At 44.2% G+C, this 13,499-nt stretch overlaps 2 protein-coding genes across 3 annotated transcripts in view; one reads left to right on the forward strand and one right to left on the reverse strand.

Moving 5' to 3' along the window:
- The window catches only part of Bzw2 (basic leucine zipper and W2 domains 2), a 65,007-nt gene extending 55,397 nt beyond the window's left edge, over positions 1-9,610 (reverse strand). The window contains exon 1 of one of the 2 annotated variants that reach the window (NM_025840.3): positions 9,437-9,594. The gene's annotated coding sequence lies outside the window, so the exon portion shown is untranslated. Of the gene's footprint in view, positions 1-9,436 lie in introns of both variants that reach the window. The other variant, XM_006515166.3, reaches the window with a different exon arrangement.
- Positions 9,611-9,892: 282 nt separating this feature from the next.
- Positions 9,893-13,499, forward strand: part of Ankmy2 (ankyrin repeat and MYND domain containing 2) — a 40,168-nt gene continuing 36,561 nt past the window's right edge. The window contains exon 1 of the mRNA NM_146033.3: positions 9,893-10,192. Coding sequence (NP_666145.3) covers positions 10,126-10,192 — 67 coding nt within the window. The 5' untranslated portion in view covers positions 9,893-10,125. The remainder of the gene's footprint in view (positions 10,193-13,499) is intronic.

Consider the following 13,499-nt stretch of genomic DNA (forward strand, 5'->3'; position numbering starts at 1 on the left):
ATGAAAGTCTATTATAGATGAAAGGCAGAGCATAGTTAAGAGGCAGGGAAGTCTGGGAGTCCAGTGTGGACATGACTCAGCTGTGAGAAGAGTGGCTGGTGAAGAGAGGGACCACTGACCAAGAAGGGTAGCTAGGCTCAAAAAGACTGAGGCATAGCCCCAAACAGCTGAATTATATAGGGAAGGGCATGCTATCCTTACCTTGTAACTTGAAGGACTAAGGGATGCTGAGAGAACTTGGTGACCAGGTCCACTTTGTTAAGTTAAACAGCTACCTCACTATTTGCCCTGGCCTATGAGACTGAACATAAATCTCTCTGGCTTGTCTGAAATTCACCATGTCAAACCGGATGGCTTAAAAAAAAAAAACCTGTCTCTGCCTCTGGAATGCTGGGATTTATAAGGTTTGTACCACCACACCCAGGTGGAAAATGACTTTAATACAAGATCTCTGCTCCACTTAGATGTATGAAGCTTACAGATTGCACAACAAAGGCATTCTGAGTTGAGAAAAACCAGGAGATGATGATCAGCAAAGAATTGAATGTCAAGTACCAGATATCAACTCAGAAATGCCGAGAAACACAAAACTGACCGGCATGTTTGTGCTTCAGAGTTAGAGGTTGAGCTAGCCCAGTAAGAGTCCTGATTCCACTACTTGCAGGGCTTTAACTGAAGGAGGGAAATAGAATTGTTGCAGAAAACTAATCAGGAGGAGGAAATTTCAACATCATGAACCTCCACAATGAACCTCCAGGAAGGTCAAAGATGGTGGTGGCATGAATCCAAACCTTTGCTCAGTTATTACTTTTTTCAACCTCGAAACTCCTACCCTAGCATCTGGGACGAGAACCTGTCCAAGCCTGCCTAGCAGAAGGAGCTTTAGTTGAAGGCTAAACACACACACACACACACACACCCATGCATACACTTTAGACAATGAAAGCACAGGCTAGGCAGAAGCGCCAAGGCTCAGACTAGCATTCAGTGGACACAGGGCACAGCACACCAGTGACAAGGTACTGTAGTCACCAATACAGCTGTATTGGTGACCAGGCAATGACCTCAAATCTAAAGGAAACAAACACATATCTTAAGTTTCTTTTTTTTTTTAACTTTTTAAATTTGATGTGTGAGGCTGTTTTGCATACATGAAATATGTATGTATACCACAAGTGTGCCTGGTATCCATGGAGGTCATATGAGGGTGATGGACCCACTGGAACTGGAATCACCAGCGGTAGCCACGATTAGGGTGTTGGGAACTAAGCGGACATCCTTCACAATGGCACTCTGTCTTAACTACAGATCCATCTCTCCTGTGCCCAATATGTATCTACAACAAAATACCCAAACTCATACAGTGTTACAAATTGTTTCAAACACCTTTTTCTTTCCTTAGTAGTGCTAGGGATGGAAGCCAGGGCCTTGCCCTTGCAGGCAGGAGCTCTATTACTGATTGATACCCACCCATTCCCTACCTCGGACTTTAATGTGGTTCAGCTATGTGGGAAATCATGCATTTGTTTACCTAATATGCCAGGTCTGGGGGACGCAGAAGGACCAGAGCAGACAAGTTCCTGGTGCTGGCTTATCAGCAGGTGTAGCTTTGGTTCTATTTACTAAATTATAAGCATTTTTGCAGAGCAGAGGCCCTGGTGGCCACTAAAGTATTAGAATACTCTGTATCCTTCACTTAGGCAATATCTGGGCTGATGTTTGAATAATTGTGAGGGATTGTTTTTTCTTTATAACTTTTTAACTCGTGATTAACATGTTGAAGGAATGGAATACTTTGAAAACTCTATTCCTAAACCTAGGAACCCTCAGATAAAGCTTGGAGGGTCATATGTCATGTTAGCATTGGTGATAGAGCAGAAAGATTCTTGTCCCTCTGGAGCCTACACAGATGGCAAAGTGCACTGTCCATCAGAATACTGGCCGAAGAGCCTAGATGTCACAAGATCTTAGAAAGATATTTCTATGATTCCTGAAAGAAGCGTTGTCATTATTGGCCCCATAGACTTTAGAGTTAAGCAGAGTAGAATGTAAATATTAAAGTATGCCAGCCCTTGGGCATACTGAATTAGCACATTACTATCAAAATGGCAAACAGTTCTCGGTAAACTTTTATAAAGGAAAATGTCCATGTATTTTTAGGGAAAGGACCTAACTATATTACCTCTTAGGGACATATTGGGAAATTTATGGCTCCATGATTTCTGTAACGTTTGGGACCTAATTTTCAACTATTTCCTGAAAGAGACTCAAATTGAATGGAACCAATCTCCATCCTCCCAAACATATTATGAGACAGCTTTGTCCTCAAGCCGGCGGTTCCCTTGGCACCGTTAAACTTCAGTTCTCTTGTCTCTTTCCTGTTCATAAAAGCCCCATCTTATTAGCTTGTAATCTGAGGAAAACAGGCCATACTTTCCCCCCCACTTAGATATCATCACAGCATCACAGTTCTAGGAAACTTTACAGATTAAAGCGTTAACATCTTTTTGTATAACCATATGTGAAGACAGGAGGGCAGTAGAATACCAAAAAAAACTGTCAATGCCACAGTAGTCAGGACAGTGGAATGGGCCCTTCTCCAGGGCTTTTCTTCAGATTTCCTAAACAACAGTAACAACTATAACTGTTACTGTAACAACAGTAATAACAGTAACTGTCTTCTAAAAAAGCCCTAGCCTAGAATGGGTGTGGTGGTACACTCCTTTAAATGCAGCAGAGGCAGGTAGATCTCTGTGAATTCTAGGCCAGCCTTGTCTACATTGTGAGTTCCAGGATAGCCAGGGCTACATAGAGACTCTGTCTCAAAAAAACCTAGCCAACCAAATGAATGAACAAAGAAACAAAAAAGCTCTCTAACATAAAAATAAGTTGGAAAGAAGGGGAAACTGCAATTTTCTCCTTATACAAGCTGATTATCCTATTGCCATTAAATATTTTTATAGAATTAAAAGAATTAGAAATAACTAAATGGCTACTCTTTCCTTGATATTAAAGTGGGGCACTAGTCTTATCTCTATCATATATTTCTCTATTCCTGACTTAAACAAATAAAAAAAAAATCAGAGAAAAGAGCTAAGACTGAAAAAATCAGCAAAGAATAATGACAGTCCCGTATCTTTGGCACTGAATACAGAATGGCCATTCAGTAATCCACCTCCAGTTTGATTTTCAAAGGAGAAGCTTACAAATAGGACTATCTGAGCATTTCTGGCACTCTTTACTCAACACATGCCAAATTTAGAACAGGCCAAATCATTCCACTTGGCACCTAACCTCCCAAAAGACACTTGCTGAAGAGATCTGTCCCCAATAAACAGACTCCAGGGAGAGCTAAGAATGAGAAGTGCAACTGGATGCAGCTTGTTCGCATTGGTAGATTCTATGTTAATAAAAATGCTTTCTAAAAATCCCTCAAAGTTACAAAGGTGATGTTAAAATAATATTCAATAATACAAAAGAGAAAAAAAATTCTTTTGACAATACAGGAGATCTAATTCAGTGCTCCATGATTGTGAATGAGCAGGAAAATTGTCAACATCAAGAAACACAAGCTATAAAGTTGAAAGAATCAGGTAGCAGGTGTCCATGGAAGCACTCAGTTAAGCAAAGGGTAAGAATCTAGGCCTGTCCTGACCCTGGTCCCAACTTTCCTGAATTAATCAGTTTCTCTGAGCAGGGCTGATACTACACTGAACAGTGAGCAAAGCTGACAGCTCCCAATGCTGCTGCCAGGCCTTTTTTGGGAATGAATTCTTAGTTGGCTTAGAAGACGAAGACCAAAAATCAGTATCTCTACTGGGTTCACATCTTGATTTTTCTCAGATAAACTAGATGTGTGTCTTTCTTTAGATTTGTCGGCAAATAACTTTGACAGTTTTGAAAGGGACAGCAACTGACTGCCAGCAAGATATTCGTAAACCCGTGAAGCAAGAGTAACACCCGCTTCTTTATAGTTGTGTTAAAAAGTTAAAACATGTAATGAGTTTAGTCCTCGGCCAAGTTAGATGTGACTGTTTTAGCCCTCCAGTGAATAACTGCGCATCCTAAACACCAAGGACTCGTATCACGTTCTGATGTTGTGTGTGGGGTAATATCTTAGAGACTTTAATACTTCCAAATGTCTTTTTTAAAATTGCAAAATTTTCAAACATCTTCAAAAGTAAGAAGGGTACTCAATGAAGTTGTCAGATAGCTTCAACCAATAACAACACAATCTTGTCTCTTTTGTGTTCCCATACTCTAAAGTCACAGATAGATCACAGCAAACTGAACACCATTTTCTTCCTAAGCAGTTCAGAATGCCGTTCTGAATGATAAAGGATCTTTGGAAATAGAAGCATACTACTTCAGTTTAAAAAGTTAAAATTACACAATATGTACTCACTGATAAGTGGATATTAGCCCAAAACCTAGGATACCCAAGATATAAGATACAATTTGCTAAACACATGAAACTCAAGAAGAATGAAGACTGAAGTGTGGACACTATGTCCCTCCTTAGAATTGTGAACAAAACACCCATGGAAGGAGTTACAAAGACAAAGTTTGGAGCTGAGATGAAAGGATGGACCATGTAGAGACTGCCATATCCAGGGATCCACCCCATAATCAGCATCCAAACGCTGACACCATTGCATATACTAGCAAGATTTTATCGAAAGGACCCAGATGTAGCTGTCTCTTGTGAGACTATGCCGGGGCCTAGCAAACACAGAAGTGGATGCTCACAGTCAGCTAATGGATGGATCACAGGGCTCCCAATGGAGGAGCTAGAGAAAGTACCCAAGGAGCTAAAGGGATCTGCAACCCTATAGGTGGATCAACATTATGAACTAACCAGTACCCCGGAGCTCTTGACTCTAGCTGCATATGTATCAAAAGATGGCCTAGTCGGCCATCACTGGAAAGAGAGGCCCATTGGACACGCAAACTTTATATGCCCCAGTACAGGGGAACGCCAGGGCCAAAAAGGGGGAGTGGGTGGGTAGGGGAGTGGGGGTGGGTGGGTATGGGGGACTTTTAGTATAGCATTGGAAATGTAAATGAGCTAAATACCTAATAAAAATGGAAAAAAAAAGTTAAAATTGCTTAGTAGCATTAAATTTCCAGTCAATCAAGAAACAGACCTAGTTTCCAAGGAGTTCAAATACCAAGGGAGGAAAAACAAATCTCCCTGTCAGATAAAACACTCAAAACTAGTTGTCAATAACCCTGCAAAGTTCTACCTTAAGCAGACAGTGAAAGACCAGGGCCTTGAAAGAGGGAACCAAGAATGGCATGCTAAACTTGTGAGAAGTTTTTTTTTTTTCCTTAGCTGCTAGTCCTGGAGTGTCAAGAAGCTCAGAGACGTCAAGTGTCTCAAGACTTCTTGCCCTTGGTTATGGCGATGTGTGTTTAGTGCCTCATCATTTCACACTGCCCGGAAGGATTAGTCAACTAGGAAAACAAATCTACCTAAAATAACTTAGAGATCAAATGAATTCAACTCAGCGTGTAGTGAATCCCTACTAATTGCAAGATATGGACCTGTATCTTCAGAAGCATGGAGAGAGTTCACCCTATGAGTTTGTATTCAAGAAGAAAAGGAGGTCCAAACAATTATTTAAAATCTTAATAGAGTGTGACAGAATTCCCAAGGAGCCGGGCCAGTGGTGGTGGTGCTCGCCTTTAATCCCAGCACTCGGGAGGCAGAGGCTGGCTGATTTCTGAGTTCAAGGCCAGCCTGGTCTACAGAGTGAGTTCCAGGACAGCCAGGGCTACACAGAGCAACCCTGTCTTGAAAAAACAAAAAAAAACAAAAAAAAAAAAAAAAAAGAATTCACAGGGAATGTAGACCCGGAAACAATGGTGTTAAATTGAAGGCTGATCTGAGGGGTATTGGCTGGTTTCCATAATATAGATAATTTAGCGGTTGCCATAATGGTACCAACTGCCATGTCATCTGTCAGTGCCTTGCCTGTGCAAAGACTGCAACCCTGCAACGGTTTGAGGGTCTGTATGCCCTTCATGGGACAAGGTAAAAGATACCCATGCAAGCTGGAGAAAAGTAGTTATCTTGAAAGAAGAGCTAATTCCAAACAATGGAGGAGGAGAGAATGGGTGGCCAGGAAAGGCAGAGAATTCCAGGAAGAGAAAAAAAGAGGAACAAAGGGTGGAAATTACTGGTAGGTTAGGGAAGCAGTCTATGGCGACCTTAGGGCAGAGAGTGGGAGGAGCTGGCTGACTGGAAATGCCTGCTGGGACCACAGGTTGGAGCCTTACTCAGTGACCAGTGAAAGGGTGATTGTGTTTGGTGTTTACCCAACTGAGAGTTCCTTGAAATAGCCAGGTGGGAAGAGGACTCCATGGCAGATGCCAAGGAGTAGAAAATGAGGTCATAGGATACACATGACATTTCAGAGAGTAGTGGTTTCTAAAAGAGTTTAAAGATGAGGACAGAAACAGGGGAGACTATCATATGTGTGTATATACATAATATATATACATATATATATATTCCCATTATGTAATAGTATGTTAATATGGTTTCTTTTTTTTTTTTTTTTTAAGGAAAAAAAGCCATGGAAATAGACACATAAACTACAAATATCCATCTCAAGAAGGCTGGGGGTAAAGGAGAAGAAGGAGGCCCAGGGAACAAGGAGGAAGGAGGCTTGCACCTATGGCATGTTGGCTCACATAAACATCATATAGACCAGCAGCCATGGCATACTGGCTCACATACACATCATATAGACCAGCCAGGCACAAGGAAGTGTCCTTCCCCACTTAGCGCCGCCAAGCACAGGAAGAAGAGCGAGGAGACTAAAGTTGTGTGCTAAGCAAAGTCTTAAATCCTGTGACAAATAGCTGAAGGAGTTATTCGACATACCAAAGTCAACCTAGTGGCCAAGGTTCTCCCAGCATCCCTCAGTCCTTACCTGTTATAGGGTTTGACTGGCATCCCCTGTCGTCTACATGAACTCTCCAGTGCAAGGGCTGGGCTGCCCTTCCCTCAGAGGTTCTTCCCTATATAATCCAGCCATGTCGGTTACCTGTTTCTTTTGCCCTCTTGGCTGCTGTACCTGGTTCTCCTCTCTGCCCTCTCCTTACATGGCTCTGGGTCACATCCACTCTGGATTCTCCCAGATATCTAATAAACTTTCTCCTCCAGCATTCATAGGAACAGTCATGGTTTTCCTTTTTATTTCTTTTTCTCCCCATTCAGTTTGGCTGTGTTTTTATTTGTTTTATTTTTAATCTCTAAGTCAGGGTTTTACTGTGTAACATAGCCCTGTCTAGCAGCTCTGTAGAAAGATTTGCTTGCCTTTGCTTCCAGAATACTGAGATTAGAGGTGTGTACCACCATACCCCGAGAAAGGTTTTTACAGACGGATCAGAAAGAATCTAATTCCAGATTCCATACTTTCCAAATGTGGGGCTGTGGGCAAATTAACCTCCTTTAGTTTCTGTTCATACGTTCATAAATGAAGATAATACTGGCTGATTCCTGGCATATAGCGACAATGGTTAAAATAATCCTATGCACAGCATCTGGCAGACTATCTGGGACAGATTAGATAGTCAAAATGAATAGTTATTTCATTATCAATAGAGTTCTTTAATGAGAACACATTTCAATAAGCTCATTAGCTAATCTAATTTTGACATTAAATATTTATGCTACGATTGAAACCCTTCTGAACACTCTCCATTAGGTATCTGGTTCCAAAATTCAAACTGAACATAGGATTTATCTGCACTTCTGGGTGGGTGTTTTCCTTTGTCCGTAAATATCATCAACTCTAAATGAAAGCCATGCATTCAGAAGACGAAATACCCACCAGGTGCTTAAAACACAACCTAATGTTTCCATCGGTCGAGGAACTGACAACCCCAGGGAGACAAACAGGTGTGACCTTCAAGTAACCATGGCCCAGATTTGGCACCAGAGATGGAAACCCTGGCAGTTAAGTACCCAATTCTGTCTCTGCATCTGATGAAATGATGTGTAGTCACATGGCGAGGTTACTCTCAGGCATTTTCTTAGGTCTGTGGCTACTACCTCTGGCACATTAATTGCTGTGGCGGTAGCATTATGTGTTACACAACACTGGTCACTCTCACAAGCCCTACTGCTTGTTTGAACAGCTACATCATTTTTAAAGCATCATCAAACAAAAGTTTCTTTGTTATATATTGAGATGAATAATTACCAACCATTTTCATGGGAGAATCTATCTGCTCCTCCCTCCCCAAGCTGAAGCTCATGTCTGTCGGTGGCTGTTGGGGGATGGGCAGCGGGAGTTTAGAAAAGATTTTGGTTAAAGATAAGAGATAGGGAACGTCATCTGTGGGTCTCTGAAGTGCTAGTACGCGCTTTGAGCAAAACGAGGTAGAGGGGCCACAGGAAAAGGCATTTCACATCATTCTTGGCACCGTGGAATGAAAGAGCGATCCTGGGGCTACTTAATAAAAACCACCTACATGATTATTCAAGTATTTCTCCCTAGCACAATTGTGTTTTAACGGAAACATCAATACCAGTCTGTTGAGAAACAACAGCAAAACTAAACAGTCATTTCCGAAGAAGCAGTGATTGACGCTGTAGAACGCTACAGATAAGCATCTTGGAGGAATGATTGAATATTTTCTTAAGCGTACCTTGCATCGGAGGCACAGAAAGGTACACACGATATTCACCTCTTATCTACCTACGGTGGACGCTCCAGGAGCCACACCACAGTTGAATGAAGGCTGGATTAAGAAACTAATCTAAGGCTATATATAGACAGCAACACCAATTTAATCCCCGCCCTCTCCAGCCTACCCTCCCTAGTTCCATAAATCCCCAAACCTGAGTTATAAAGACAGGCAGCTCTCTCAGAGCAAAAAAGACCCCCACACCCCAACAAAGTATCAGAGCAGTTGTAAGTCGCTTCTAAATATCCTTAGCGAACACCACAGGTCCAGGTTCCATGGCTTCCACAGAGGGCAAGAAATGACAGACAAGTACTGGGGAGGGCTAGGTTTGCAAAAAGAAATTTACCTTCTCCGAGCCTCTCCCAGTGTCGCTGGTCATGGGGTGTTCCCCTCACCTCCCGGCAGTGGGCCTCCCCGGGGATCGCCACGCACGAGACCATGTGCACCCGCCACTTTCACCGCGTGGCCAGCTTACGGCCGGCCCGCGGTCCCCGGAGCTCTTGGGGCGGACAAACGTAGCGAGGTCTAGGTCTCGCTCGAGAGGCACTAATACACAGTACGTGCATGGATGATGGCGCGGCGCGGGGGCTCCTCTATGAAGAGGAAGGCAACCGCCCCAGGTGGCACATGCTTCCTCCACGCCAGCTCCAGCCCGCTGGGACCCCTTGGCTCGGAGGCGGTCACTGCTCGCTCAACTCTCAGGCTCCCGCCGCCCCACCTGATCACCTCTTACCTGTCCAAGGAGGGAGCGACGACGCGCGAGACTGGTGGCTGCGGCGGATCCTGCAGCAGCAGTGGCGGCGGCAGTGGCTGAGGCAGACAATGGAGGAGTGAAGGACAGACACATTGACACAGACACACAGAACCCGGTGTAGCTCCGCCTCCTGCCCCGGCCCCGCCCTATCCCCGCCCCTTGCCCGAACCGCGCCACTCTTAGGGGCAGTGCAGCCCGTCTAGCTGCATCCCAATGCCTCCGCACGTGCCCACAGAAGTCACTACCAGGCAGAGAACTTCTATCCTTAGAATCCAAGGAACCCTGTGTCCCTGTACTTCTTAATAGGTTATCATGGGAATAGGAAACCTAGAAGATGTATTGAATCCCCTTCCAAATGTCTCCTTTTGGTTTGGACCTCGTAGGTTGCTCCAATTGGAGTCGCTTGCTGCCTCTTGCAGCTCCTCCTCCCGACCTGGCCATTGAGGCGCGGGGGCGGGACTTGTGGAGAGCGCCAGCCCGGCTCGCTCAAGCTCGCCGCACCCGCCAGCCCCCAGCCGTGAGACCCTAGCGACTCTGCCACTTCACTGGGCTGCTGCTCCGGCCTCGAGTTGCCTTGCTGTGGCGGTCTTCCACGACGCATACACGTCTCTTGTTTTTTTAAAAAACCTTTCCAAAGAAATAGAATAAGCGTCAAGCTGGCGGGAACGATGGGTCACATAAAGAAAGGCGAGCTGACCCAGGAGGAAAAGGAACTGCTGGAAGTGATCGGGAAAGGTACGGGTGCAGGGTTGGTATCCGGGTGCTGCACACCTGGTCTCAGGGCATTGAGGAGCCTGGAGCGCGCCCTAGGCCCGGAGGACCTTGGGCAACTTGCAATCCGGAAAAAGCCTTTCTGTCTCTGTCTGGGGACCGATTGCAGGGGCGGGGAGATGGGAGGCAGAAAAATTGAGGCCATCAGATCTAGGTTGCCGAGCTTAGACCTCTAAATCAGCTTTTTGGAAATCGACCGACTGTCACTACACATCTTAGACAGTCACGCGTGGCCCTGGGCGCCTGTCTTTGCGTATGCATGCTTGCCAGCTCATTGGATGTTTTGACCGTAATCAGTCAAGACCGCAGTGGCCTGGTAGTTCTAGGCTCCAAGTCGGGTGTATAAAGGGCCCTTTCGACTTCCGGAGGCTTAAGGATCTGGATCCCTTGCAGATCCCCGCCCCTGCTGCGGGTGGAGGGAGCTTTCAGCAACAGGGGTTCTTTATAAGGGCACAGAACTCGCTCTGCATGTTCCGCCCTGAGCTTTCTGCATCAAGGCCTTCTGTGGCTGGCTTCCTGTAGCCCAGGTCGGCGCAGGCACCCACAGACACGACTGACCTTGGTCCGATGTTAGACCTCAAGTGATCTTGTTGAGCTCCTTGGTGCTTCCCAGTCCACTTTGTGGATTCGAGCCACGCCTCCTCTGTGCAGCTTGCAGGAAGGAAGCCAACTAGAAGCCATGTTTCCCCACCAGTCCCTGAGTGCATGTCCCAAATGAGTTCCTGGCCGCATCCCCGTTACCTGGCAGGTAACATCAGCGTGACCACGTGCACTGTCACTTTGCTGAGAAGAGGATGCGGTGCCTGTGGGCATGATTAATGTGGATGCTTTAAGTGAAAAAATTAAACATGTGCCCTCGAATGACAGAGAAGCCAGACATTGTAATACAGAGCTCCTGGGTTTACAGTTTTCTACTTAGCCAAACTCATCTAGAATCACAGATAGGAAGACAAATGTATTCTTCCTAACAAGGACTGTCCACGTGTCTAAAGAGTATGAGAAGAGAAAACAATGGTTTGAACTCAGCAGGCGACTAGGAACTGATCTCACTTCTAAATCAGTCATGATTCTCACGGTAATCAATATTTGCTGGAAATCTCAGAGCTCTGGGTTGGATTTTTATTCTATGAACTGCATGGCTGTCAATGAGTTCTGGCTTTCATGCCGTCTCTAGGTTAGTTTCTTGCTCCCTTTAGTGGGTCTGGGATTTAGGTTAGTGAACTGGAGCCCCGGCTGTGTGCCTGTTGTACCAATCAAAATTAAGAGAGGACAGCTTTCAACCCATAATCCACCAGGGATAGGAATTCTGGTTTTAAACAAGCCAATGCTATCACATGTTCACTTGAAAGTGAAAACCCATTGGCAGCTGGAGAAAATATGTGTGTGAAAGGAGAAGTATGAATTCTTGGATGGATTTATTCTAAGGTTGTATCAAGCATAATTAGTGTGCTTATTACTTGTATTTCTTGGGCCACCTCATCCTCTAGGTTTGTGAGAGTACAGGTGCTGGCTTTCATTGGTTTAATCCCCTAAGCCTATGAACAAAGATACAAGGTGGATTTACTTAGTGATACATTCTTGTCATGTTCAGGATTTTGGATCGTTATTGCTCTCAGAAAATACTGGCAGATAGGAGAAGATCAGCCAACATTGACATTTTGAAGACATGGCATGTCCTCATCCATTTAATCTAGAAGAGCTAACGTTGGGTGTTTGTTTATTTTGTTTTCTCTGAATTGTAGTATGACGTATCATGGAATGGTCATTAACTGTGTGTCTGAATTAGGTGTGTGTGTGCGCGTGCGTGCGTGTGTGTGTGTGTGTGTGTGTGTGTGTGTGTGTGTGTGTGAATTTGACACAAGTTAGAGCCATCTAGGAAGAGGAGCATCCACGGAGAAAATATCTCCAATAAGTTATTTGAAGGCGAGTCTGTGCCAGCATCTTCTGGATTAATGATTGGTAAGAGAGAACCTTGCCCACCTGTGCCACAGGTGGACAGTTGGTCCTGTTCTGTTCTTTTGTTTTTTGGTTTTCTTCGAGACAGGGTTTTCTCTGTGTAGCTCTGGCTGTCTTGAAACTCACCGTGTAGACCAGGCTGGCCTTGAACTCAGAAATCTGCCTGCCTCTGCCTCCAAGTGCTGGGATTAAAGGGCGTGCGCCACCACAGCCCGGCTCAGGTCCTGGGTTCTTTAAGAAAGCAGGCTGAGAGCCGGGCGTGGTGGCGCACGCCTTTAATCCCAGCACTCGGGAGGCAGAGGCAGGCGGATTTCTGAGTTCGAGGCCAGCCTGGTCTACAAAGTGAGCTCCAGGACAGCCAGAGCTATAAAGAGAAACCCTGTCTCAAAAACAAAAAAACAAACAAACAAAAAAAAGAAAGCAGGCTGAGCCGTGGAGAGCGAGCTAGGGAGCAGCATCCCTCCATGGTCTCTCCATCAGTTCCTACCTCCCGCTACCGGCCTGGAGTTCCTGACTAGATGACTTCCTGCATGATGGAGAGTTACTTCCTCTCCAAGTTGCTTTTGAGCATGATCTTCTATCCCAGCAATAGAGAGCTAAGAAGGATACATACCATGCCAGTCTAATTTGTAATACCACCACTGCCATTCCCTGGTGGTTTGAACTTCTGCAGGTTACTTTTTCTGTGTCAGGTTCTTTGGTGGAAAATGGTATAATAGTCCCGACCCCAGCATTGTTGCAAGGTCCAAGTGAGCTTGTACCCTCTGCTGCCTGTGTTTTTGGTAAATATCTTTCCTTCAGAAAGATGGAAACTGGAGTGTGAGAACTTCTAGAAACCTTGCAGAAACCTACTGTTTTAAGACACAAGCTGTAGTAGATATAGTAGATTAAAAAAAAAAAGGTTTAAAAATATTTTTATTTTATCATTATTTTTATTTTTAATATTTTATTTTATAATATAATATAACATATAATAAAATATAGTATTATGTTTATATTATTATTATATTATTATTAAACTAAATCTACCTTTAAATAAATTTAAAATATTTTATGTGTATGTATATTTTTCTTGGCAAATGAAGGACCTCTTGTAGGCCAGAGGGTATCAGATCTCTTAGAAATGATGTTATAGGTGGTTGGGAGCCATGTGGATGCAATGGGTGCTGGGAACTGAATTCCAAACATTTGTAAGAGCAGTGTAGACTCTTTAAGTAATGCACTGTCTTTCTAGCCTCTAGTTGTCTGCTTAGAAATATTTTACAGTTTTATATGTGATGATAGCAAAAATTTATATCTATATATTTTTCTTTGA

Source organism: Mus musculus, chromosome 12 (genome assembly GCF_000001635.26).
Source record: "Mus musculus strain C57BL/6J chromosome 12, GRCm38.p6 C57BL/6J".
NCBI classification, from domain to species: domain Eukaryota; kingdom Metazoa; phylum Chordata; class Mammalia; order Rodentia; family Muridae; genus Mus; species Mus musculus.